General features: G+C 42.7%; 1 protein-coding gene across 1 annotated transcript; it reads left to right on the top strand.

Annotated features, from left to right (window-relative positions):
* The first annotated feature begins 13,452 nt into the window (after positions 1-13,452).
* On the top strand, positions 13,453-26,046 carry LOC110533893 (short transient receptor potential channel 7). Its single transcript, XM_021618482.2, has 12 exons — positions 13,453-14,164; positions 20,340-21,102; positions 21,949-22,131; positions 22,503-22,667; positions 22,797-23,013; positions 23,195-23,437; positions 23,919-24,183; positions 24,336-24,531; positions 24,831-25,052; positions 25,152-25,238; positions 25,349-25,424; positions 25,560-26,046. Exons 1-12 carry the CDS (start codon positions 13,773-13,775, stop codon positions 25,697-25,699), a joined length of 2,949 nt encoding a protein of 982 aa, XP_021474157.1. The 5' UTR covers positions 13,453-13,772; the 3' UTR covers positions 25,700-26,046.
* The last annotated feature ends 562 nt before the right edge of the window (positions 26,047-26,608 follow it).

Below are 26,608 nucleotides of genomic sequence, written 5' to 3' on the forward strand. Positions count from 1 at the left end.
TGTAAAATTAACATTTGTACAGAAAGGCCAAATTACAGAGGAGGAACTGCTTGATGCAATTGGGGCCTTTAAGGCTGGGAAAACTCCAGGGCTGGATGGCATACCAGTGGAAGTATACAAAACCTTTTTTTGATATACTCGAAGGGCCATTTATTAGCATGTTTTAACCACTCCTATATAAATGGTAGATTATCAGACACGCAACAAGAAGGTCTGATATCATTATTACTGAAACAGGACCCGAGTGGTGTATATATAAAGATCCAGTCCATTTAAAAAATTGGAGACCTCTTACACTTCAAAAATCCTAGCTAAATGCTTGGCACATAGAATTAAAAAAGTATTGTCAGATATTATTCATCCTAATCAGACAGGTTTTTTACATGGACGATACATTGGAGATAATATAAGACAAGTACTGGAAACAATAGAATACTATGAAATATCAGGGACACCAGGCCTGGTTTTCATAGCTGATTTTGAAAAGGCTTTTGATAAAGTACGACTGGAGTTTATATATAAATGCCTAGAATATTTCCATTTTGGGGAATCTCTTATAAAATGGGTTAAAGTTATGTATAGTAACCCTAGGTGTAAAATAGTAAATAATGGTTACATCTCAGAGAGTTTTGGACTCTCTGGAGGAGTAAAACAAGGTTGTCAGCTATCAGCATATCTATTTATTATTGCCATCGAAATTTTAGCTGCTAAGATTAGATCAAACAATAATATTAAGGGATTAGAAATCCGTGGCTTAAAAACAAAGGTGTCATTGTACGCTGATGATTCATGTTTTCTTTTAAAACCACAATTAGAGTCTCTCCACAGCCTCATAGAGGATCTAGATACTTTTGCTATCCTCTCTGGATTAAAACCAAATTATGATAAATGTACCATATTATGTATTGGATCACAAAAAATGCAAATTTTACATTACCATGTAGTTTACCAATTAAATGGTATTACGGAGATGTGGACATACTCGGTATACAAATCCCAAAAGAAAAATGATCTTACTCCAATAATTTTTTATAGAAAGTTAGCAAAAATAGATAAGATCTTGCTACCATGGAAAGGTAAATACCTGTCTATTTGTGGAAAAATCACCCTGATTAACTCTTTAGTCATATCACAGTTTACCTATTTGCTTATGGTTTTGCCTACACCTAGTGACCTGCTTTTTAAATTATATGAACAAAAAATATTGAATTTTATTTGGAACGGCAAGCCAGACAAAATTAAAAGGGCCTATTTATATAACAATATGAATTCGGAGGGCAGAAATGATTAAATACTAAAGCATTAGACCTCTCACTAAAGGCATCAGTCATACAAAAGTTATACTTAATTCCAAACTGGTTCTCTAGTAAATAGGATGAGACATTCGTACCAATGTTCAAGAAGGGCCTTTTTCCCTTTATTCAGATTACACCGGCCCACTTTCGATTGTTTGAAAAGGAAATAATCTCCAAAATATATTTTATTTTTTAAACAAGCCTTAGAAAGTTGGTTGCAATTTCAGTTTAATGCACCTGAAAAGACAGAACAAATAATACAACAACTATTGCGGTTAAATTCAAATATACTAATTTATTTAAAAAAATATTTTTCGAAGGAACGTTAAAAAAAGATATAATTTTTGTGAATGATATCATAAATAGGACTGGTGGAGTTGTGTCACACATGCAGCTAACACAGACATATGGAAATGTCTGCTCTATCCAAAATTACAAACAATTAATTGCAGCATTACCACAAATGGAAGAGGCAAGTAGAAGGGGAAAAAAGTATGTTGGCCCTGAGTTAGCAATAAATAGTGTACACTCCCCTGTATTTTAGAATTTGACAAATAAACAAACATTCTTTGGTTATCTGAATGTCTAGCATCTGTTTGATGCTACAGAGCCCCGTACAACTTAAATACAGTGCCTTGCGAAAGTATTCGGCCCCCTTGAACTTTGCGACCTTTTGCCACATTTCAGGCTTCAAACATAAAGATATAAAACTGTATTTTTTTGTGAAGAATCAACAACAAGTGGGACACAATCATGAAGTGGAACGACATATTTATTGGATATTTCAAACTTTTTTAACAAATCAAAAACTGAAAAATTGGGCGTGCAAAATTATTCAGCCCCCTTGAGTTAATACTTTGTAGCGCCATCTTTTGCTGCGATTACAGCTGTAAGTCGCTTGGGGTATGTCTCTATCAGTTTTGCACATCGAGAGACTGACATTTTTTCCCATTCCTCCTTGCAAAACAGCTCGAGCTCAGTGAGGTTGGATGGAGAGCATTTGTGAACAGCAGTTTTCAGTTCTTTCCACAGATTCTCGATTGGATTCAGGTCTGGACTTTGACTTGGCCATTTTAACACCTGGATATGTTTATTTTTGAACCAATCCATTGTAGATTTTGCTTTATGTTTTGGATCATTGTCTTGTTAGAAGACAAATCTCCGTCCCAGTCTCAGGTCTTTTGCAGACTCCATCAGGTTTTCTTCCAGAATGGTCCTGTATTTGGCTCCATCCATCTTCCCATCAATTTTAACCATCTTCCCTGTCCCTGCTGAAGAAAAGCAGGCCCAAACCATGATGCTGCCACCACCATGTTTGACAGTGGGGATGGTGTGTTCAGCTGTGTTGCTTTTACGCCAAACATAACGTTTTGCATTGTTGCCAAAAAGTTCAATTTTGGTTTCATCTGACCAGAGCACCTTCTTCCACATGTTTGGTGTGTCTCCCAGGTGGCTTGTGGCAAACTTTAAACTACACTTTTTATGGATATCTTTAAGAAATGGCTTTCTTCTCGCCACTCTTCCATAAAGGCCAGATTTGTGCAATATACGACTGATTGTTGTCCTATGGACAGAGTCTCCCGCCTCAGCTGTAGATCTCTGCAGTTCATCCAGAGTGATCATGGGCCTCTTGGCTGCATCTCTGATCAGTCTTCTCCTTGTATGAGCTGAAAGTTTAGAGGGACGGCCAGGTCTTGGTAGATTTGCAGTGGTCTGATACTCCTTCCATTTCAATATTATCGCTTGCACAGTGCTCCTTGGGATGTTTAAAGCTTGGGAAATCTTTTTGTATCCAAATCCGGCTTTAAACTTCTTCACAACAGTATCTCGGACCTGCCTGGTGTATTCCTTGTTCTTCATGATGCTCTCTGCGCTTTTAACGGACCTCTGAGACTATCACAGTGCAGGTGCATTTATACGGAGACTTGATTACACACAGGTGGATTGTATTTATCATCATTAGTCATTTAGGTCAACATTGGATCATTCAGAGATCCTCACTGAACTTCTGGAGAGAGTTTGCTGCACTGAAAGTAAAGGGGCTGAATAATTTTGCACGCCCAATTTTTCAGTTTTTGATTTGTTAAAAAAGTTTGAAATATCCAATAAATGTCGTTCCACTTCATGATTGTGTCCCACTTGTTGTTGATTCTTCACAAAAAATACAGTTTTATATCTTTATGTTTGAAGCCTGAAATGTGGCAATAGGTCGCAAAGTTCAAGGGGGCCGAATACTTTCGCAAGGCACTGTACATTCTGCGAATCTATAAAGGCAGATTGATGTTTATTTTATGGTGGTCCTAAATCAGGGTTTCCAACCCGGTTCCTGGAGAGCTACCATCCACTAGGTTTTCACCCTATTCTAGCATACCTGATTCTAATATTTAGCTGGTTGATAAACTGAACCAGGTTAGTTACAACTGGTGTTGGAGCGAAACCTACAGGAGGGTAACTCCGGGAACAGGGTTGGAGACCCCTGTTTTACCACAGGAGGTTGGTGGCACCTTAATTGGGGAGGACTGGCTGGTAGTAATGGCTGTGTGGAATGAATGGAATGGTGTCAAATACATAAAACATGTGGTTTACATGTGTTGATGCCATTCCATTTACTCCGTTCATGCTCCTGAGTGGCGGCGCGGTCTAAGGCACTGCTATTGTACTTGGTTCAAATCCAGGCTATATCACATCCGGCTGTGATTGGGAGTCCCATAGGGCGGTGCACAATTGGCCCAGTGTCGCCGGAGTAGGCTGTCATTGCAAATAAGAATTTGTTCTCAACTGACTTGCCTTGTTAAAGAGAGGCTAAATTGAAAAAAGTATGTTTTTACAAATACAATATTATGAGCCGTCATCCCCTCAGCAGCCTCCTGTGTGTTCTACATGGTCTTATGCTGAGCCACACTGGCTGAGTTTAGACAGTCAGCCCAATTCTGATATTTTTTCCACTAATTGGTCTTAATCACATATCTAGCATCAGTTAATTGGCAGCAAGATTGCTAGCCAGCTGAGACTGGCTGAGAACCAATCATAGACGATTTTTACACATTCATCATTGCTACCAACACACAAACAGAGTGCGTTGCCATATCGACAATTCAATTTTTAGTAAGAGAGTGATATCCAGACGAGTGGAATAGATTGCAACCAAATTGAGATTCCAAATAAGAGTAAAATTAGTGAGCTAACATCAGTCAAAGATGGAACGAACAAACAAAACATTTACTATTGCTGGCAGTGACTAGCATAAACTAAATTGATTAGCCGTGGGTACATTTAGATTTGCCATTTAATAGACACTCTTATCCAGAGCAAGTTACAGTAGTGAGTGGACATTTTTTGGTATTTTTTACTCGTGGGTATCAAACCCACAACCCTGACATTGCAAGCGCCATGCTCTACCAACTGACCCACATGGGATGCCAAAAGCTACATGATTTAGCTGATGGCTAGTTCAATACAGCATTGTAACCTTAGCTAGCTAACTTACCCGGCTAGGCTAGCAAGCTAGCCAACGTTAGGTTACCTCAAATGGAGAATCTTCCATTTTGTGAAGGAGAATTTATTTTTATCTACGGTATCGCAATACTTCTCGGATGTCATCGAAATGGATTCCCCATCAGTTCAGCCTGAAAATCCCTCTGGTAATCTTTGGTCACCACATAATTCTTGTTAGCTGAAAACTGTGACTGATGACTGTCTTCAGCAAATTCTCTTCTAAGCAGTGATATAAAAAAACATTCTCAGATTCACTGTGGCCTAAGAATCGTTAGTTTAAACAGCGCATACACGTTAGTTTAAACAGCGCATAACAAAATAGTGTTGCATTTACCTTTCTGCGTTTACCTTTCTACCTTTCTACACGCATACACGTTAGTTTAAACAGCGCATAACAAAATAGTGTTGCATTTACCTTTCTGCGTTGCCGACCAACTTGAAACAAAATGCAACAATCCAAACACAGCTTGCTGTCTTCTACAACTTTTCCTCTAAACAGTGATATGCATATTCCCAAATTCCATTTTTCTTTTTTAGTAAGGTCATTTTTAACAGGACGTGTCCAACTCTCCCCTCCCATTCTATGGATTTCAACGTGATATCAATATGAGTGATCAACAAATAAGTGTTGCGTTTCTCTTTCCGTTTTGGTGACCCCCAAATCAAAATGCATCACTCAAATGTAGCTGGTTGTCTTCAGAAACCTTCCAGACATTGCTGGCTATCAATGATCCCGGTCAACAATTCCCCCAGCTCATCTGTCTCTGGTCTTACCAGTCTTGAAATGTTCCCTATGAGTAACAGCATGTCTTCTTTAAGATCATTTTTATGTTTTTCCACAGGACCTTAGAAAGACAATATATACTCTCATCGACGGGGCTGTAGTGGAGCAGATTGAGAGCTTCTAGTTCCTTGGTGTCCACAACAACAACAACAACAAACTATCATGGTCCAAACACACCAAGACAATCGTGAAGAGAGCATGACAATGCCTTTTCCCCTCAGGAGACTGAAAAGATTTGGCATGGGTCCTCAGGTCCTCAAAGTTCTACAACTGCACCATCAAGAGCATCCTTACTGGTTTCATCACTGCCTGGTATGGCAATTGCACGGCATCTGACCGCAAGGCACTACAAAGGGTAATGCATATGGCCCAGTACATCACTGGGGCCAACCTTCCTGCCATCCAGGACCTCTATACCAGGCAATATCAGAGGAAGGCCTAAAAAAATTGCTAAGGACTCCATCAACCCTAGTCATAGACTGTTCTGTCTGCTACCGCACGGCAAGCGGTACCGGAGCGCCAAGTCTAGGTCAAAAAGGCTTCTTAACAGCTTCTACCCCCAAGCCATGAGACTCCTAAACAGTTAATCAAATGGCTATCCGGACTATTTGCATTGTCCCCCCCCCCACCCCCCCCCCCCCCCCCCCCCCCCCCCCCCCCCCCCCCTTTTTACGCTGCTGCTAGTCTGTTTATTATTCATGCATAGTCACTTTCCCTTTAGCTCATGTACATATTATCTCAATTACCTCGGCTAACTGGTGCCCCGCACATTGACTCTGTACCGGAACCTTCTGTATATAGCCTAGCTACTGTTATTTTATTGTTGCTCCTTAATGTTTTGTTATATTTAGCAATGGATCCTCGTAAAATGTCAAATGTACTCATTCCAATTACAGGGCCAACAGAGAGTCCTGTTTTGTTCTTTTTGGGATACCTCCACAAGTTGGCAGTGGGTAATTTGCATGCCTGCTGCCTTAATCCTTGGGAATGGTAGCTGTTTCCTAGACTCCCATTCCGGGATCAAACCCTGAATCCCCATTACCAGTGTTAGGCACAGAAAGCACCATCAAAAGATGATAGGGCATACATTCGAATGAAACATCACTGCCAAGAAGGGCCTGTGATTGGCTCGAGGTTATCTAGAGTTAAAAAAAATTGTCCGGGGCACCGATAGTACACCACTTGAGTTTTGGGCCTGATAAATGCACGGATACCCAAAGGTAAACTCATTGGCATGTATTAACTCTAGAACTGCCACAGTTATCCAAGTAACATTGGAGCTATCAAGGAACTATAACTGATGAGCCATTCGCAGTTTCACTGTACGGGTAATGTGTACTTTGACTTCAAATCATATTTTAGTGGTCACAAACACGTGTTTAGCAGATGTTATTGCGGGTGTAGCGAAATGCCTGTGCTTCTAGTTCCGACAGTGCAGCAATATCTAACAAGTAATATCTAACAATTTCACAACAAATACCCAATACACACAAATCTACGGAATGGAATTAAGCATATATAAATATATGGACGCGCAATGTCAGAGCGACAAAGACTAAAATACAGTAGAATAGTATAGAATACAGTATATACATATCAGTAATGAAAGATATGTAAACATTAAAGTGACTAGTGTTCCATTTATTAAAGTGTCCAATGATTTCAAGTCGGTGTATATAGGCAGCAGCCTTTCTGTGCTAGTGATGGCTATTTAACAGTCTGATGGCCTTGAGATAGAAGCTGCTTTTCAGTCTCTCAGTCCCAGCTTTGATGCACCTGTACTGACCTCGCCTTCTGGATGATAGCAGGGTGAAGAGGCAGTGGCTCGGGTGGTTGTTTTCCTTGATAATCTTTTTGACCTTCCTGTGACATCGGGTGGTGTAGGTGTCCTAGAGGGCAGGTAGTCCCCCCCCCCCACCCCCCAGTGACGCGTTGGGCAGACCGTACCACCCTCTGGAGAGCCCTGTGGTTGTGGGCAGTGCAGTAGCCGTACCAGGCAGTGGTACAGCCCGACAGGATGCTCTCAATTGTGCATGGCTTAATCTTTGAGACAAGCATATGCTACTACGAGGCTTAACCAGTTATCCCCCAACAACATTGTGTTTAAAATGGGCACACAGCAAGGCGCAGGGGCACAGTCCTTTCATTTTATTTCATCACAACATGTTTTTATTGCTTGTTATACTTCAATTGTACTTTATGTTCATGATTTTCACATTTAATGTCACATGGTGTCGCACCAAAGGACTAAAAAACAGACTCCTTTTATGGCACTGCCAAAAAGCTTAGTCTGTCTAGACCATGTGCTCCAGCAATGTCTTTTGTACTTCCTCATTGCAAGAGGACAATCCCCTGTGCAATGGTGTCCGAATGCATACCCGTTTTTTTATCACAGTATTGTGTCACACCAAGTAGACATTGATTACATTTTGTCACCAAAACCAATGACAACTTTGGAAATGTCATGAATTGACATGGAGACTTTTATTTCTTGAAATAGACTTGTGTGTCACACCCTGACCTGAGTATTCTTTTTTTAAATTTTTATTATTTTATTGGTTAGGTCAGAGTGTCACATGGGTGATGTATGTGTTTCTCTACTGTCTAGGGGTTTTGTAGGTTTATGGGGTTGTTTACCATCTAGGTGTTTATGTATGTCTATGGTTGCCTAGATTGGTTCTCAATTAGAGGCAGCTGTTTATCGTTGTCTCTGATTGGGAACCATATTTAGGCAGTGATCTTCTTTGGGTATTTGGTGGGTTATTGTCTATGTGATGTTGCATGTTAGCACTCAGTTACGATAGCGGTCATGTTCGTTTTGTTATTTTGTTTGTTTGTTTAGTGTACTTCATGTTTTTTCGTCATTCTTTAAAAGTATGTATTCACACCACGCTGCGCTTTGGTCTCCTCACTACAACGATCGTGACAGAATAACCCACCAACAATGGACCAAGCAGCGTGGTAACGGGCAGCAGCGGCAAAGAACGCAGAACTCATGGACTTGGGAGGAGATTCTGGACGGCGAAGGACCCTGGGCACAGCCAGGGGAATATCGTCGCCCCAAAGCAGAGCTGGAGGCAGCGAAAGCAGAGAGGCGCCGGTATGAGGGGGCAGAGTGGCTGGAAGCCTGAGAGGCAGCCCCAAAAATGTATTGGGCGGGGGCACACGGGGAGTGTGGTGAGGACAGGTAGGAGACCTGCGCCAACTTCCCGTGCTTACCGGAGAGAGAGAGGGACCAGGCAGGCACCGTGTTATACGGTGGAGCGCACAGTCTCCCCAGTGCGTGTGCATAGCCCGGTGCGGTACATTCCAGCTCCTCGTATTGGCCGGGCTAGAGTGAGCATCGAGCCAGGTGTCATGAAGCCGGCTTTACGCATCTGGTTTCCAGTGCATCTCCTCGGGCCGGAGTACATGGCACGAGCCTTACGCATGGTGTCCCCGGTTCGCCAGCACAGCCCAGTGCGGGCTATTCCACCTTGCCGTACTGGCCTGGCTACCGGGAGCATTCAACCATGTGAGGTTGGGCAGGCTCGGTGCTCAAGAGCTCCAGTGCGCCTGCATGGTCCGGTCTATCCAGTGCCACCTCCACGCACCAGCCCTCCGGTGGCAGCCCCCCACACCAGGCTGTCTCTCCGTCTCATCCCTACAAGTGCTCCCGCCTGCCCAGTGCCGCCAGAGTCTCCCGTCTGTCCTGAGCCGCCAGAGTCTCCCGTCTGTCCTGAGCCGCCAGAGTCTCCCGTCTGTCCTGAGCCGCCAGAGTCTCCCGTCTGTCCTGAGCCGCCAGAGACTCCCGTCTGTCCTGAGCCGCCAGAGTCTCCCGTCTGTCCTGAGCCGCCAGAGTCTCCCGTCTGTCCTGAGCTGCCAGAGTCTCCCGTCTGTCCTGAGCCGCCAGAATCTCCCGTCTGTCCTGAGCTGCCAGAGTCTCCCGTCTGTCCTGAGCCGCCAGAGCCGCCAGCCAGCCAGGAGCCGCCAGCCAGCCAGGAGCCGCCAGAGCCGCCAGCCAGCCAGGAGCCGCCAGAGCCGTCAACCAGTCCTGAGCTGCCCCTCAGTCCGGAGCTGCCCCTCAGTCCAGAGCTGCCAGAGTCGCTCTTCCGTCCAGTGGCGCTCTCTACGACGATCTTCAGTCCGGGGCCCGCTGCGAGGGTCCCCGCTCCTGAGGCGCCACCTAAGTGTGCCAAGACTGAGGTAAAGCGGGGTCCACGTCCCGCACCCGAGCCGCCGCCGTGAAAGAGGCCCACCCGTACCCTCCCCTTTAGATTAGGTTATTGCGGCCAGAGTCCGCACCTTTGTGTGTGGGGGGGGGGGGGGGGGGGGGGGGGGTACTGTCACGCCCGGACCTGAGTATTCTTTGTTTTCTTTATATATTTTGGTTAGGTCAGGGTGTGACATGGGTGATGTATGTGTTTTTCTACTGTCTAGGGGTTTTGTAGGTTTATGGGGTTGTTTACCATCTAGGTGTTTAGGTATGTCTATGGTTGCCTAGATTGGTCCTCAATTAGCTTTAAACATCCCAAGGAGCACTGTGCAAGCGATAATATTGAAATGGAAGGAGTATCAGACCACTGCAAATCTACCAAGACCTGGCCGTCCCTCTAAACTTTCAGCTCATACAAGGAGAAGACTGATCAGAGATGCAGCCAAGAGGCCCATGATCACTCTGGATGAACTGCAGAGATCTACAGCTGAGGTGGGAGACTCTGTCCATAGGACAACAATCAGTCGTATATTGCACAAATCTGGCCTTTATGGAAGAGTGGCAAGAAGAAAGCCATTTCTTAAAGATATCCATAAAAAGTGTTGTTTAAAGTTTGCCACAAGCCACCTGGGAGACACACCAAACATGTGGAAGAAGGTGCTCTGGTCAGATGAAACCAAAATTGAACTTTTTGGCAACAATGCAAAACGTTATGTTTGGCGTAAAAGCAACACAGCTCATCACCCTGAACACACCATCCCCACTGTCAAACATGGTGGTGGCAGCATCATGGTTTGGGCCTGCTTTTCTTCAGCAGGGACAGGGAAGATGGTTAAAATTGATGAGAAGATGGATGGAGCCAAATACAGGACCATTCTGGAAGAAAACCTGATGGAGTCTGCAAAAGACCTGAGACTGGGACGGAGATTTGTCTTCCAACAAGACAATGATCCAAAACATAAAGCAAAATCTACAATGGAATGGTTCAAAAATAAACATATCCAGGTGTTAGAATGGCCAAGTCAAAGTCCAGACCTGAATCCAATCGAGAATCTGTGGAAAGAACTGAAAACCGCTGTTCACAAATGCTCTCCATCCAACCTCACTGAGCTCGAGCTGTTTTGCAAGGAGGAATGGGAAAAAATGTCAGTCTCTCGATTTTCAAAACTGATAGAGACATACCCCAAGCGACTTACAGCTGTAATCGCAGCAAAAGGTGGCGCTACAAAGTATTAACTTAAGGGGGCTGAATAATTTTGCACGCCCAATTTTTCAGTTTTTGATTTGTTAAAAAAGTTTGAAATATCCAATAAATGTCGTTCCACTTCATGATTGTGTCCCACTTGTTGTTGATTTCTCACAAAAAAATACAGTTTTATATCTTTATGTTTGGAGCCTGAAATGTGGCAAAAGGTCGCAAAGTTCAAGGGGGCCGAATACTTTCGCAAGGCACTGTATCTTAAGATGAATCCACTAAATGTAAGTCGCTCTAGTTAAGTGTTTGCTAATGACTAAAATGTAAATTAATGGACCAACTCCGATTAAATTCCTCGGCTGCATCTGTAATGTCGCATCACCTCCACAGTAACATGATGTTAATCCTGTGGTGATGTGGTTAACTATTTTGGGACAGCTTAACCAATATCAAATTGTGTGTGTGTGTGTGTGTGTGTGTGTGTGTGTGTGTGTCCTGTTCCTCTCAGACAGGCAGAAACAGCATTATAAACAGTGATGGGATTATTGGTCCATGTGAAGCTGGATCACTCTGCTTTTTCTGTATTCTTATGTGGGAGTTCAGTTATATTGTCCTTCGATACTCAAAGACAATCTTTAATAGAGTCAATAAAACATTTTGGGAAACTTCAAACACATTTTCTATGAAGGTAAGAGTAAATGTTACTCCTATATCTACATCTAACCGATGGATGATACATGTGTATTATGCATCTTACGTCATTTGAACTATCGGATATTCTGCATCTATCCATGTTTACAGCATGTAGGTCTATACCTCGGGTTGCAAAGCTACCGGTAATGTAACAAAGTTAGCAGAATATTCTGTAATTTTGATAATTAACAGTTAATGGCAATCTATGGTAATTTTATATTTGAATTGTTTATTTTTAAAAGTATTCATATTTGTTTGTTATCTGTGTCCATTTTAGATCATATGGTTGAAGAGAACTGCCTAATTAATGAAAACATATTCTAATCAACAATGGCATTATTTTCAATTAAGTCTGCAACTCTTCCAACTATTTACTTTTTTCACAACCGCCACAGGTTTGGCACCAAAATACTGAGAACAAAGACATAAAAAAATATATATAATAATATTGACAGTCAAATAAATAAGCATATAAAAAATATATAAATTATATTTCATGCTTAAACTCTCATATAAAACACTAATGATATTTAAGATGTTTTACAGCTTCGTCATTCTATTTTATATTTTAAAATCATCTTATTTAATTTATTTCATACATTTGACAAGGCCACACAAAGGACTAGAGATAATTACAGACACCTGTGATAATCTGAAGTACCCGAAAGGGCCACCCTACCTACATGTACAAAATAACTTGACTAACCTGTACCACCGCACATTGACTCGGTGCCGGTACCCCCTGTATATAGCCTCATTGTTGTTTTTATTTTACTATATTTACTTTCGTTTATTTAGTAAATATTTTCTTAACTCTCATGAACTGCATTGTCGTTAAGGGCTGGTAAGTAAGCATTTCACTGTTGTATGTGGAGCATGTGACTAATACGATTTGATGTCTTGTGATAAATTTACATAAAATCCTTGAAAGTTACCAAAATTCTGGCAGTTTACGGGTTCCCTTTACAACCCTACCTATACCACCACTACACATTATACATTTTCATATGGCCCAGAGATCTAATATTCAGTATGTTAAGTAGCCTTCATTTATGTTATGATACTCTTTGTCTCGTTAAAACATAATTTTCACTCTAATTTTGTGGAAATTGATTTCCTGGAGCAGCACTGTCTGTGACAGAGGTGTTCCTCCAGTAATCGAAGCCATTAATCCTGACATCTAATTGGTCATGCAAGGCCATTGATTAGGCTAAACCAGAGGGTCCCATAATAACCTGGACTCTGCTGTTGATCAGGTTTTTTCCCAGCACATTCTGTACTTTATCTTTTCTTTGACATCTTAAATGCTTTTTATTCATTACAGCTGCATATACAACCCATATAGGCACATCTTTTGTATTCTAATCTAATCCGCTGAAGATAATTAGATTAATGGGTGCGAGCAAGATTGCATACACATTATGATTTGTTATGAATTCTCACAAAATCAGGGCCCAACCACACATCATTCAAGTTAAAAAATCCTTAAAATAAAACCTTCAGCCACAAAATATCTTTCAATCCTCAACGCAGAAAGGAGGAAGCTGAGGGCCAAATTAGTTATGTTTTCTGGCAAAGACTAAATTGTTTTAGCTTGGATGGTGTGCAGTCACATTAGATTAGCATAATGTGCAACCTGCTGTACTACAAAACAGCCCTGTTTGCGCCTTTGAAGTGGATCAAAGCCCCACAACAGGATGTTGGGATTTAATAGACAGCCCCAATTCATCAGAGAAGATTTGGCAGTTCACAGGCGGCAATTAGTGCACCTGACATGTTATATATGGTACCTACTCCACTACAGATCACACAGGAGTTGAGTTCATGTCAAGCCTTACAGAGAAGAGTTGAAAACTGAAAACCCGTTTTGATTAGGCTAACACTGGCTGACAGACAAAAAGGTCCCAATTGAATTGGATTACAGCCTACTCCATATTTAGGCGTATATCAATTGCAGAGAGAGAACGAGAGAGAGAGAGATTTTCTCTGTCAATTTATTGCGACTGCTCAAAAGTGTTTTATGGGTAACTATTTGGTCAATCTTTCTATTCAGAACCACTAGAAGACTGTTGGAACTGGACGAGAGGTAAAGACACCTGGAGCCATACACTCGTGATGAGGGCAGCAGTGCTTTCCTCCCCACCTAATAGAGACTGTCATGAGAGCGCATCTGAGCAGTGGGAGGTTGATCCTCAACCATTACCATCCACTGTCGTCGATGACACCCAGTTTTTTAATCCCCCAATTTTAACCCGATGTATGACTCTGCCAGATGCTTTGTACAGACGACGACAGAATCCGAGAGGAGAGTGGTATGATAACACGGTGTACAGTGACGCCAACCATCACGACCAACAAATCGTCTCGATGAATACATATGAGGACCACAACGGTGCATATCAGTCTCAAGTAAAAGAAATCCCTTGGAATTCAGATGTCGGGCTGCACGATTTCAACAGCCAGTGGGATCATTCTGAGTACGATCACAGCAACTCACCTCAGAAAACGTAAGTGCGACACTTGTTGGGCGATACCGTAAATAACCACCATAATAATATAATAAGGACATGTTATCATATTACCGAGAGTGGGGTAGGTTGAGCCAGTTTTTACATTCAACATCACTACATCAAGGCAGTGGTGCAGTGGTGCCTGGTGAAGTGGGTATACTCTAATTTAGCCGAAAATGTCCCAAACGGTCCGCTCAGCGAAGGAAATACGCCCTGTGTGAAAAATGATATGACAAACAGTGACATACACTCTGAATTACCTAAAATTATAATTCCCATATTTGTCGTTCATAGTCAGGCCAACCCAAGCTGTACTGTGCAAGTAGGCTAATAGTAGGTCTACTACTGAATGATAAATGAGTCTGTCACCTGTCAGAAATTCAAAAATTTCAGATTTTTCTTTATTATTCAGGTTTTTGCTCAAACCTCTTAAGGATCCGCCCCGTTTTCTTTCAATTTTCTCCTAAAATGACATACCCAAATCTAACTAGCTGTAGCTCAGGCCCTGAAGCAAGGATGTGCATTTTCTTGATACCATTTGAAAGGAAACAGTTTGTGGAAATGTGAAAAGAATGTAGGAGAATATAACACACTAGATATGATAAAAGATAATACAAAGAAAAAAAAACGTTCGTTTTGTTTTTAACCATCATCTTTGAAATGTAAGAGAAAGGCCATAATGTATTATTCAAGCCCAGGTGGAATTTAGACTTTGGCCACGAGATTGCAGCAATTTGTGCAACGTTTTAGACTGATGCAATGAACCATTGCATTTCTGTTCAAAATTGTGTATAAAGACTTCCCAAATGTGCCTAATTTGTTTTATTAATAGCTTTATGTTCAAAATTGTGCACTATCCTCAAACAATAGCATGGTATTATTTCACTGTAATAGCTACTGTAAATTGTACAGTTCAGTTAGATTAACAAGAATTTAAACTTTCTGACAATATCAGATATGTCTATGTCCTGGGAAATTATCTTGTTACTTACAAACTCATGCTAATCGCATTAGCATACGTTAGCTCAACTGTCCCGTGGATGGTACAACGATCCCAATTATTTTAATGTCACACTTTTTTTTTAAATGCATTTTTCCAAAACAATGCTTAAACCACAATGCTTCCTCAGAAGATCACTCTTGATGTCTGGAAAAATTCTATGACATTTTGATTTTTCAGTGTAGTTAACCTTCAATTCAAGTGCACAGGCACCTAGCACTGTTGTCAGTTAGCAGTGTTTCTGTAGTACAGGAGATGGAGTTTGCAAAGCAGCTGGCCAATGGATTAACGCAAATATTCATGATATCATTCTGCCTGGTAGGCATAGAGTATCATTAGTATGGCTATATTTTTCCTGTCCGTTAATTGTTTGAAACCTGGACGTTTTACTTCATATTATGAGGCATGTCTTATCTTGCTTCAAAGTTACCTATAGCCAAAATCCCACCATAGAAACGTGTCGGCAATTATTTTTATAAAGACTTCCTCATACGTTCACATAGAATTCTTATACATTCTCCTGTTCTGTTGGTTTTCTTTCAACTTTCTTTCGTTGTCATTTCATAGTCATATTAGCAACTCATGATAGTGGTTGCATCTTTAGATCTTCCCTCTTTCAAAATGTCTAACTGATATTTCAATCTCTGTCCTTGAAACCGCTTTGTGCAGTGCTCATTTTAGAACTGTTTTTCCCGCAAATTGCATTTTGGAACAATCGTACATAGGCCTACCTCCATTGCTGCGCCTAAAATGTGATGATATAATAGTTTATCAACATTTTAACCTAAATATTCGGATCTATTCCATCAGCCTTATTAATTGATTTGGCGTATACCTCCACTACACTACTTTGATATGCATCCATGGGGATTATTAAGAAACGAGTATGCCCACATACAATAAGTGGGTATACCTGCGTATACCCTCCACTACACCACAGCATCAAGGGAAGTATACTATTTTTTTCTAACAAACATATCTACATATATTTCAGGATGTTGTGTATCCCTGGAAATAATCAGAATTAATGGAAACATAACATTATTGAAAACACAGTTTGTCCAAAAGAAGTAGTCGACTTACCCAGTGTCAGGGATTCTTGAAAGATGGGGAAAATCTCAACTCTTTTTAGTACACATTTTCTTAATATTGACAACATTTAAAATATATATTTTCAAAGACCAAAGTATCAGCTATCAGATCTAAAGGAACAACCTCCTAATTATTTTAAGTTTCTTGAAATGTAACTTAATAACTGGATTTATGTCAACTCCGTAAAACACCTTAAATGGTGTATTGAGAAATATTTTAAGCCAGACAGGGCTATTCCAAGAAACGACATTATTCATTGTCGCTCGTTTTTGGAATTTTAAACACTTGAGTTTGAAATAGACAAGGGCATTGACAGGCATAGAGCCGCCATCTTGTCTATTTCAAATCTTCTCTCATTGATTGAGAAAGGTGGGTGTTCACCACAAAGTGCCGAATTACATGGTGACACTCGTCTCGATCAATGAGAAGATTTGTACCCGTTGTATTACTTCATGGAGTAAAACATTGATTTAATAACGGAGCATTTTCTAAATTCAAATGAACCCCTTGGAACTAGACATTGAAGTTTAGAAGATGGTTGTCTTCCAAGTCAGAATTTAGGAAGTATGACCAAGTAAAGGTTGGTCGAAAATTCTGTGCTCTGCTTTACACTACCTACTGTGTAACTATCAGACCTCAGGATAAGACCCAGATGCAGATCATTTGAATCATAGAAGTTTATTTACAATGCAGGGGGTAGACAAACGACAGGTCAAGGGCAGACAGAGGTCGGTAATCCAGTAAGGTGCAGAACAGCAGGCAGACTCGGGGTCAGAGCAGACAGAATGGTCAAAACCGGAAGAACTAGAAAACAGGGACTAAAGCGAAAAGGAGTATAGGAAAACACGCTGGTAGGCTTGACGAGAAAAGACGAACAGACAAAACAGAGAACACAGGTATAAATGCACAGGTGATAATGGGAAAAATGGTGTAGCTACCCCTGTACTCCAGGTTGGCTCAGTGGAGAAGTCACGTAGATTTTTGCTACAGGTCAAATCAAAGGAACAAGCTTGCCTTTTATAATGTGCAACATGAACCCAACAATACACACCAATCTCAAAAGTAAAATAATGGAATTAAGAAATATTAGGATGAGCAATGTCAGAGTCAGGAGTGTGTGTGTGTGTGTGTGTGTGTGTGATGGGATGTATAGACAATATGGATAGAATGTGCAGTATATCTGAAGAATAGTATATGTACAGCAATAGTTAAATAGGATAGGCCTTGACTGGAATACAGAATATACATATGAAGTGGGTAAAACAATATGTAAACATCAAAAAACCTTAGACAAGACCAAAACACACATACCACCCTCGTCACACCCTGACCTAACCAAAATAATAAAGAAAACAAAGATTCCCCCCCCCCCCCCTGCAAAGGTGTGGACTCCTGGCCGCAAACCTAAACCTATATGGGAGGGTCTGGGTGGGCATCTAACCTCGGTGGCGGCTCTGGTTCTGGACGCCGCCCACCTTTACACGGAGTCCGCTCTTTTAGCACTGACCCGTGGATCATCGTCGGAGGCTCTAGACTGCGGATCCTCGCCGTAGGCCCCGGGCTGGGGACCCTCAATGCGTGGATCATCGCCGGATGCTGTAGACTGTGGCCCGTCACCTGGAGGCCCGTCGTTTCGTTGGAGACCCCGGGCTGTGACCCATCGTTTGCGGTTCCGGACTGTGGCCCGTCGTTTGCGGTTCCGGATGCCCTGGACTGGGTACTGTCGCCGGACGCTCTGGACTGCCGAGGCGCACTGTAGGCCTGGTGCGTGGTGCCGGCACTGGTGGTACCGGGCTGGGGACACGCACCTCAGTGCGAAGAGCAGAAACAGGGCGTACTGGACTGCCGAGGCGCACTGTAGGCCTGGTGCGTGGTGCCGGCACTGGTGGTACCGGGATGGGGACACACACTTCAGGGCGAGTGCGAGGAGCAGGAACAGGGCGTACTGGACTCTGGAGGCGCACTGGAGGCCTGGTGCGTGGTGCCGGCACTGGTGGTACCGGGCTGGGGACACGCACCTCAGGGCGAGTGCGGGGAGGAAGCACAGGATACACTGGACCGTGGAGACGCATTGGAGATCCAGAACATAGAGCTGGCTCAATACGTCCTGGCTGGATGCCCATTCTAGCCCGGAAAATGCGAGGAGCTGGAATAGAGCGCACCGGGCTAGAATAGAGCACTGGAGACACCTTGCGCATCTCTGCATAACACGGTACCTGACCAGTTACCCACTCCCCACGGTAAGCACTAGGAGTTGGCTCAGGTCTCCTACCTGACTCAGCCAATCTCCCTCGCGTTCCATCCCCCCCCCCCCCAAAAAAAACTTGGGGCTGCCTCTCGTGCTTCCGTGCTAGCCGTGTACCTTCATATCTTCGCAGTTCCTCTATTCTCCTGTATTTCTCCTCATAGTATCGCCATTACCCTTTCGCTGCCTCTAACTCCTCCTTAGGATGGCAATACTCCCCTGGCTGTGTCCAGGGTCCTGCTCCATCTAATATCTCCTCCCAGGTCCATCTCCCCATTAAGCGCTGTTCCTCCTTTTCACGCTGCTTGGTCCTTGTTTGGTGGGTTATTCTGTCACGTTCGTCATAACGATGAGACCAAAGCGCAGCGTGAGATGAATACATTCTTCTTTTATTAAAACAAAGAACACTTAAACAAAATAACAAAACGAACGTGCCGCTATAAACACGAGTGCTGACACGCAACAACACATAGACAATAACCCACAAAACCAAAATGGAAAATGGCAACCTAAATAGGATCCCCAATCAGAGACAAGGATAAACAGCTGCCTCTGATTGGGAACCAATTCAGGCCACCATAGACCTACATTTACCTAGACAAACCAAAACCCCATAGATGTACAAAAAACCCTAGACAAGACCAAAACACACATACCACCCTCGTCACACCCTGACCTATTAAAAAAAAAAAAGATAACTAAGGTCAGGGCGTGACAGGGTGGCTGAGGTCCTAGATGATATTCTTGGCCTTCCTGTAACACCGGGTGCTGTAGATGTCCTGCAGGGTAGGCAGTATGCCCCCGTGATGCATTGGGCAGACCTCACCACCCTCTGGAGAGCCCTGCGGTTGCGGTTGGTGCAGTTGCCATACCAGCCCGACAGGATGCTCTCATTGGTGCATCTGTAAACGTTTGTCAGGGTCTTAGGTGCTAAATTTAACTTCTTCAGCCTCCTGAGGTTGAAGAGGTGCTGTTGTACCTTCTTCACCACACTGTCTGTGTGGGTTGACCATGGTATAGCCATAGATTCCTGAAAAATAATTTATAAATCCGTCTTAAGGTTAGTACAACTGTCTTCCTACATCTGTCTTACTACATTATTTATGAGATACTACATTATTTATGGGTAGCCCTGCTATGATATGATATTCCTATTATGTCTACCACTCCCATTTTGTGTATTTGTAAACAAACATAATATAACCAAATGTGTAAAACTACTGTATCCTGTTGAGCTCATGGACCTTGCATCCATAGCACCCTATACGAATTTTAGAGTGGTAACATTTCCCCAGGCCCATCCTTCTGCTTCATATACCAAGTAGCTGCAGTAACTGTCATTGGACTGAAACAGATTCTTCAGATTTCTGAGTGTAGGCTACTCGAAGAACATCTTGAGCCTGCATTTATTTAACTGGGCATACAAACCCTATAGGACTGGATTGAGACAGAAGTCATCATCAGTAACTTAAGTATATGTCTTGCTTAGCTAGTACTGTAGGCCCACACACAGCAAACCTCTGGCTGTCAAACAAAGCCATCAGAATTCAACAGATCACACCCATCTCCATAGAGACAAACACCTGTCATCCAATGGCTTAGTAAAAAAATCTGGGAAGACTAAGAATGTTGTGTATCATACATGCTGAAATTACATACTCATGCCATTGTAGTTAACAAAAAAGTACTAAAGCACTCCCGACTCTATCATTTGGAAAAGTCTAAATAAACATCTGCACTGAATGTTGTTTTCTTCAGCTTACTCTTCTCTTCAGTTCCTGTCAACTTCCTTGTAGTCTGAATAGTGTTTTTTGTCACCGCCTTTCTCCATCCAGAGTTGAGAACATGCACCGTAGAAAAACGACTGTGCGAGAGAAGGGCCGTCGGCAGGCTATCCGTGGGCCTGCTTACATGTTCAGTGAGCGTGGCACCAGTCTCACTTCAGAGGAGGAGCGCTTCCTAGATGCTGCTGAGTACGGGAACATCCCAGTGGTTCGTAAGATGCTGGAAGAGTCCAAGACCCTCAACGTCAACTGTGTGGACTACATGGGCCAGAATGCGCTGCAGTTGGCTGTGGGTAATGAGCACTTGGAGGTGACAGAGCTGCTGCTGAAGAAGGAGGGGCTGGCGCGTGTGGGGGATGGTCTACTCTTTGCCATCAGTAAGGGATATGTGCGCATCGTAGAGGCTATCCTGGCCCACCCTGCATTCGGAGGTGGGCTGCGCCTAACCCTAAGCCCCCTGGAGCAGGAGCTAAGAGATGATGACTTTTATGCTTACGATGAAGACGGTACACGTTTTTCCCATGACGTGACCCCGGTCATCTTGGCTGCACACTGCCAGGAGTATGAGATAGTGCACACTCTGTTGATGAAGGGAGCACGCATCGAGAAGCCCCATGACTACTTTTGTAAATGTAATGAGTGTCATGACAAGCAATGCCGTGACTCGTTCAGCCACTCCCGCTCCAGGATGAATGCCTATAAAGGGTTAGCCAGCGCTGCCTACCTCTCCCTGTCTAGTGAGGACCCTGTATTCACAGCTCTGGAGCTCAGCAACGAGCTGGCTCGCCTCGCCAACATCGAGACTGAGTTCAAGGTGAGAAAAACACAAAGACCAAGCTTGAGGGTGAAGGAAAGGGTTTACTTTTCACCTATGTAATGTATTGGCTTGCTTTCTCTCACACATGCTCTCCCCCCTCTTACTCATTTTGTAATATTTAAAAGCTTTGTGCAGATATTTTTGTGAAAGCCCTAGAGCTGACTTTTGTCTTTTGATTACTCACAGAAATGATTAATTGGGAAGAGATCAAATCAGTTAGTCCATGTACAGCATACTTCAACAAATGACACACTCTAATATTATTGGAACCCGCTGTGAGAAAATTAAGATTGGTCCCAATCTCAAATCGGTCATTGACCGGTTAGAAATTATCGCAACGTTAATTTATACTGATTACAGACCTCTCCAAAGAGTTTGGTTGGAGGTTTAACATAGATAGGTATAAAGACAGACACACACACAAGGACACACACTGTATCTCCTCTGTCTGAGGAACACCCACAGAAAGACGTACAAATGCATGCATACACAGTTTATGCACATTATAAAGAACCATGTGTGACCAACACAAACAGTGGCATGCAAACTCACACCCACACACCCTGCCTGAATGAGATAAGAAAATATACACAGTATTTGTCAGTGCAGAAAAGGTCTGTGGTTTTCCAGGTTTCTATTGGAATATTTTACATGTAGAGCAAAAAGTGAGAGACTGACATTAACAATTCACCAAAAGGTGTGACCCCTGGGGTTTGCCTCATTTTAAATAATTCTCACATCTCTTTTCCTCTCCTTTTCTTTCTCTCCCTATCCTTCTCCCTTTCTCTCTCTCTCTCTCTCTCTCTCTCTCTCTCTCTCTCTCGCTTTCTACTCTCTGTGTAGAATGACTACAGGAAGCTGTCCATGCAGTGTAAAGACTTTGTGGTGGGAGTGCTTGACTTATGCAGAGACACGGAGGAGGTGGAGGCCATTTTGAATGGGGATGTGGACCAAGCTCTGCCCAGTGATCACAGTCGACCCTGCCTCATCCGGGTCAAACTGGCCATTAAGTACGAGGTCAAAAAGGTTAGCTGAACCACTCAACCTTAATCTGAAATCAAACATGCTATTTTAAATGTTTCCTAACTCTGGTGTTTGTCTTTGTACATCTCTGTTATTGTGTCTAGCGTGATTTAATGGTCTTAAATTTGAATTGCAATCAGTCTCGAGCACAATGAGAAAGACACATTTGATTATATTCTCCCAATCTTCACGTCCCCTATAAAGGGTTTATTTAAGAGGCAATCTGGAATGGGATATAAATGAAATACGTGTTTTACAGCTGTTTCACATCCAACAATGGATTCTACAACACAATAATATGCAAGCAGTCACCCTTGGGCTATGGTTATCAATGTTGTAGTATGTCATAGTTATTTTTCATCATGTCTCTGTAGTTTGTGGCCCATCCTAACTGCCAGCAGCAGCTTCTGACCCTGTGGTATGAGAACCTAGCTGGACTTAGGCAGCAGTCTGTTGGGGTCAAATGCTGGACAGTCCTGGGAGTGGCGATCGGCCTTCCTTTCCTCGCCATCGCATACTGGGTCATGCCCTGTAGTAAGGTACACACAATCCCCTTTCTATTGTGTTATTAGAATCACTCATTATCTATTGTGTTATTAAAAATAGTGATATGTTTATATCATGAGGTTGATGGTTGCCATTTATGCGGTTGATTTCCTCTATATCAGTTGGGTCAGATTCTCCGCAGTCCCTTCATGAAGTTTGTGGCCCATGCTGTGTCATTCACGATCTTCCTTGGACTACTGGTAATCAATGCCTCGGACCGCTTCGAAGGGGTCAAGAACCTTCCCAATGAGACAATAACAGACCACCCTCATCAGGTGTTCAGGGTCAAAACCAGTCAGTTCTCCTGGACTGAGATGCTCATCATGAATTGGGTGCTTGGTAATTTATTCTGGTTTTCAAACAGCTGCTTTTGTGGGAGAGACTTTATTATCTAGTCTATTCATATGTCTTTGTACCTGTCTCTTCACCATGAATAAAATCTTAAAGTATTCAAATCATACCACTCGTATGCTCAAAACAGAGAGCTTTTGCACCTACTGAAAAGCACTCTCTTCATTAGGGATGATCTGGTCGGAGTGTAAGGAGATCTGGGCTGATGGGCCTAGGGAGTACATCATGCACCTGTGGAACGTGCTAGACTTTGGCATGCTGTCCATCTTCGTGGCATCCTTCACAGCTCGGCTCATGGCCTTCCTGAGGGCCTCTGAGGCCCAGCTGTATGTGGACATGTATGTGCCCAACATGCCCAACATAGACCTGAGCAACGCCTCACTGCCACCAAATGTAGCATACTACACCCATGGTCAGTGACACTTAGAGAATGATAATAACAATGCTTCATCTCTGGCCATTCTTTTGAAAAAGCGGTGATTAAAAAAAGTCATGTAAAAAAAGGACTGCAACCTATGATATGAAAAATCAAGGACTTGGTACTATGAGGTTCTATCTGCAAAATATGGAGTTTTGAAATGAGTATTTTTCAAGTCCCAGATCTCAGAACTGTTTTGTGATGTCTTCCTCTTTCATGCCTAAATAAATATATCACCTTGCATACAAATATTTCTGATTGACATACGCAGTGTTGTGTGATCAGACTGCAGGTAGAACCTTTTATAGCGCCAAGATAAAAAGGTGTTTGCACAGATGTTTCTAGAGTCTCCCATGTGAAGTACCACCTAATGAGCAATTCCATGTGAATAGCACATTTTTTATCAAAATGTCATAGAACCTGAGTCAGTCCCCAGGTCACAAAGTGACATTTAACAGCAACCTCTCTCTCTCAGCCAGGAACAGGTGGTTACCCTCCGACCCTCAGCTGATCTCCGAGGGTTTGTACTCCATTGCGGTGGTGCTCAGTTTCTCCCGCATTGCCTACATCTTGCCTGCCAATGAGAGCTTCGGCCCACTTCAAATCTCCCTCGGCCGGACGGTCAAGGACATCTTCAAGTTCATGGTCATCTTCATAATGGTCTTCCTAGCTTTCATGATTGGCATGTTCAATCTATATTCCTATTACCTTGGTGCCAAGTACAACCCCGCCTTCACCACGTAAGTGCCCTCCTGCCTGTTCCTGTAAATTAAGTGCTTTAAGGCGAGATGTATGTATGTATGTCTATGTATTCATTTGTGTGTTATTTATTAATGTCCGTGTGTGTGCGTTTGCACGCGTGTGTGTTTTGTTTGATTATGTGTGTTCACAGGGTGGAGGAGAGCTTTAAGACTCTATTTTGGTCCATCTTCGGCTTGTCCGAGGTTATCTCTGTGGTCTTGAAGTATGACCATAAGTTCATAGAGAACATTGGTTATGTTCTCTTTGGCGTCTACAATGTAACCATGGTAATCGTACTGCTCAACATGCTGATTGCAATGATCAATCACTCCTATCAAGAGATTGAGGTGAGACTAGGAACCAATAGGCCTAAACACCACTAGGGAATTCACAGGAGATATATTGTCAATAATCAATGATTTGAGGTCAGAGTGGAATTATGTCAATTTACAGTATGGGTGAGTTGTTATACTGTTATGTTCATGTTGTATTCATGTACCATTTTGTGAGTACACTGTTGTGAGCAGTTATGATAAAATAATCAGACCATATTAGATTAATTGTATGATTGTGCTCCAAACTGAGTCATTGCCCCTCACCTATTACTACCCTCCATTTATATCATGGCTTGTCTCAATCTCAACAGGAGGATGCTGATGTGGAGTGGAAGTTTGCCCGTGCTAAACTCTGGCTATCCTACTTTGACGAGGGGCGTACTTTGCCCCCACCATTTAACCTGGTTCCCAGCCCCAAGTCTTTCTACTACCTAGCTCTGCGCACAAGGGCTTGTCTGGTGAGGCTGTGCAAGGCCAAAGCTCATCACCATGACAACCAGCGTGAGACAGCCATGATCAATTTGCGATTTAAGGTCAGAAGTTGGCTTTTAGGGAGAGGCTGTAGCCAGTTATATATCTTCCTCTTTAATTAATGAAATTTTAATGGGTATGTGGTTTCTGTTCCATTTCAGCTTAATCAGTACAGACCTCAAACCAGGACACCAGGGCAGGATGACTTCACCATTAGAAAACCCATCAAACATCCTACTCGATACCAGGTACTTCCTTCATACAGGTCAATTTGATTAATTAGCAAGATCAGACGATATTCAGACATGCTACATTCTGAACTGTTCTGAAGTTCCGATTCTCCCTATTTTCTTGAAAGAAACTGATGAAGAGGCTCATTAAGAGATATGTGCTAAAGGCTCAGGTTGACAGTGAAAATGACGAAATCAACGAAGGTGAGAATGATTCCTATCCATTTATGTAAGATCTCAAAGCTGTTGTGGAATACTCATCATTCTTACAGCTGCAAGGCTGTGACATGGAGTTGTAGTGGATTGAGCGATCAATAACCTGTGGTGCATGCCTTGCAGGTGAGCTGAAGGAGATCAAGCAGGACATCTCCAGCCTGCGATATGAGCTCCTGGAGGAGAAGTCTCAGGCCACAGAGGAACTAGCTGACTTGATCCAACAGCTTGGTGACAAGCTTAGCAAGAATGCCAAGAAACCCTGATGGGAATTGAGGGGTGTTCTCTGTATAAGAACTTTGTATAAAACCTTCAAACTTAGATTCATAGTGTGTTGTTAAATTCTGGGATTGCACTCCACTTTGAGATGTAGTGTAGGCTCGCTGTAGTTGTGTTCCTCTATATTCAAATATATATATATATATATATATATATATATATATATATATATATATATATATATATATTACACATTAAATCATTCTGCCTGTAAAGTAGTAGGATAACCTTGGCGGAATGCTGATGAATGTGTGTAGACAAGAGTATTTTACATTTGTAAAAAAAAATGTTTGTATTGAAATATTTAGACATTTTTAAATAAAATTATTATTATTATTGAGTAGGCCTGCCTGTGTTATTGATGCTATTGCAGCACACTCCTCAGCCTGAAACATCCCCACTTGCACCACCAAATAGCTAGCTTGCTCGTGTGTTGCCAATTGGTAAAGCACTTCAGGAGGGTGGTCATGTGTGCTACCAAGGCAGAGGTCCTGGGTTCAAGCCTCGGTGTGAGCTGAATCAGGTAGTGGTAATCACTAAACAGGCAGTGTTATGTCCTTTACAGTGGTGCCTTGACCCGGATCTTCGGTTGCACTCAGCTCAAAGTTGGGGTAAGTGTAAGGGGTGGGGATGTGTGAAATTTACTCCCTAGCTAGCTTTTTCTTTTAGCGCTGACTGGTAAGATCCTTTTGGAGGGCGGCTACATGTGCTAGCAAGACAGAGGTCATAGGTTCGAGAATCTGTGTGCGTCGAATCAGGAGTAAGTGATACTTGCTATAAAATAAGCGGCATGATGTCCTTTATCAGTGAACATGAATTAGGAAATTCAAATGAATGATGAACAAGGCAAGCAAATATATCTTCCAGCAGCCCAAACTGACCGTTGCAAACAATAC

Source organism: Oncorhynchus mykiss, chromosome 10, assembly GCF_013265735.2.
Source record: "Oncorhynchus mykiss isolate Arlee chromosome 10, USDA_OmykA_1.1, whole genome shotgun sequence".
Classification (NCBI taxonomy): domain Eukaryota; kingdom Metazoa; phylum Chordata; class Actinopteri; order Salmoniformes; family Salmonidae; genus Oncorhynchus; species Oncorhynchus mykiss.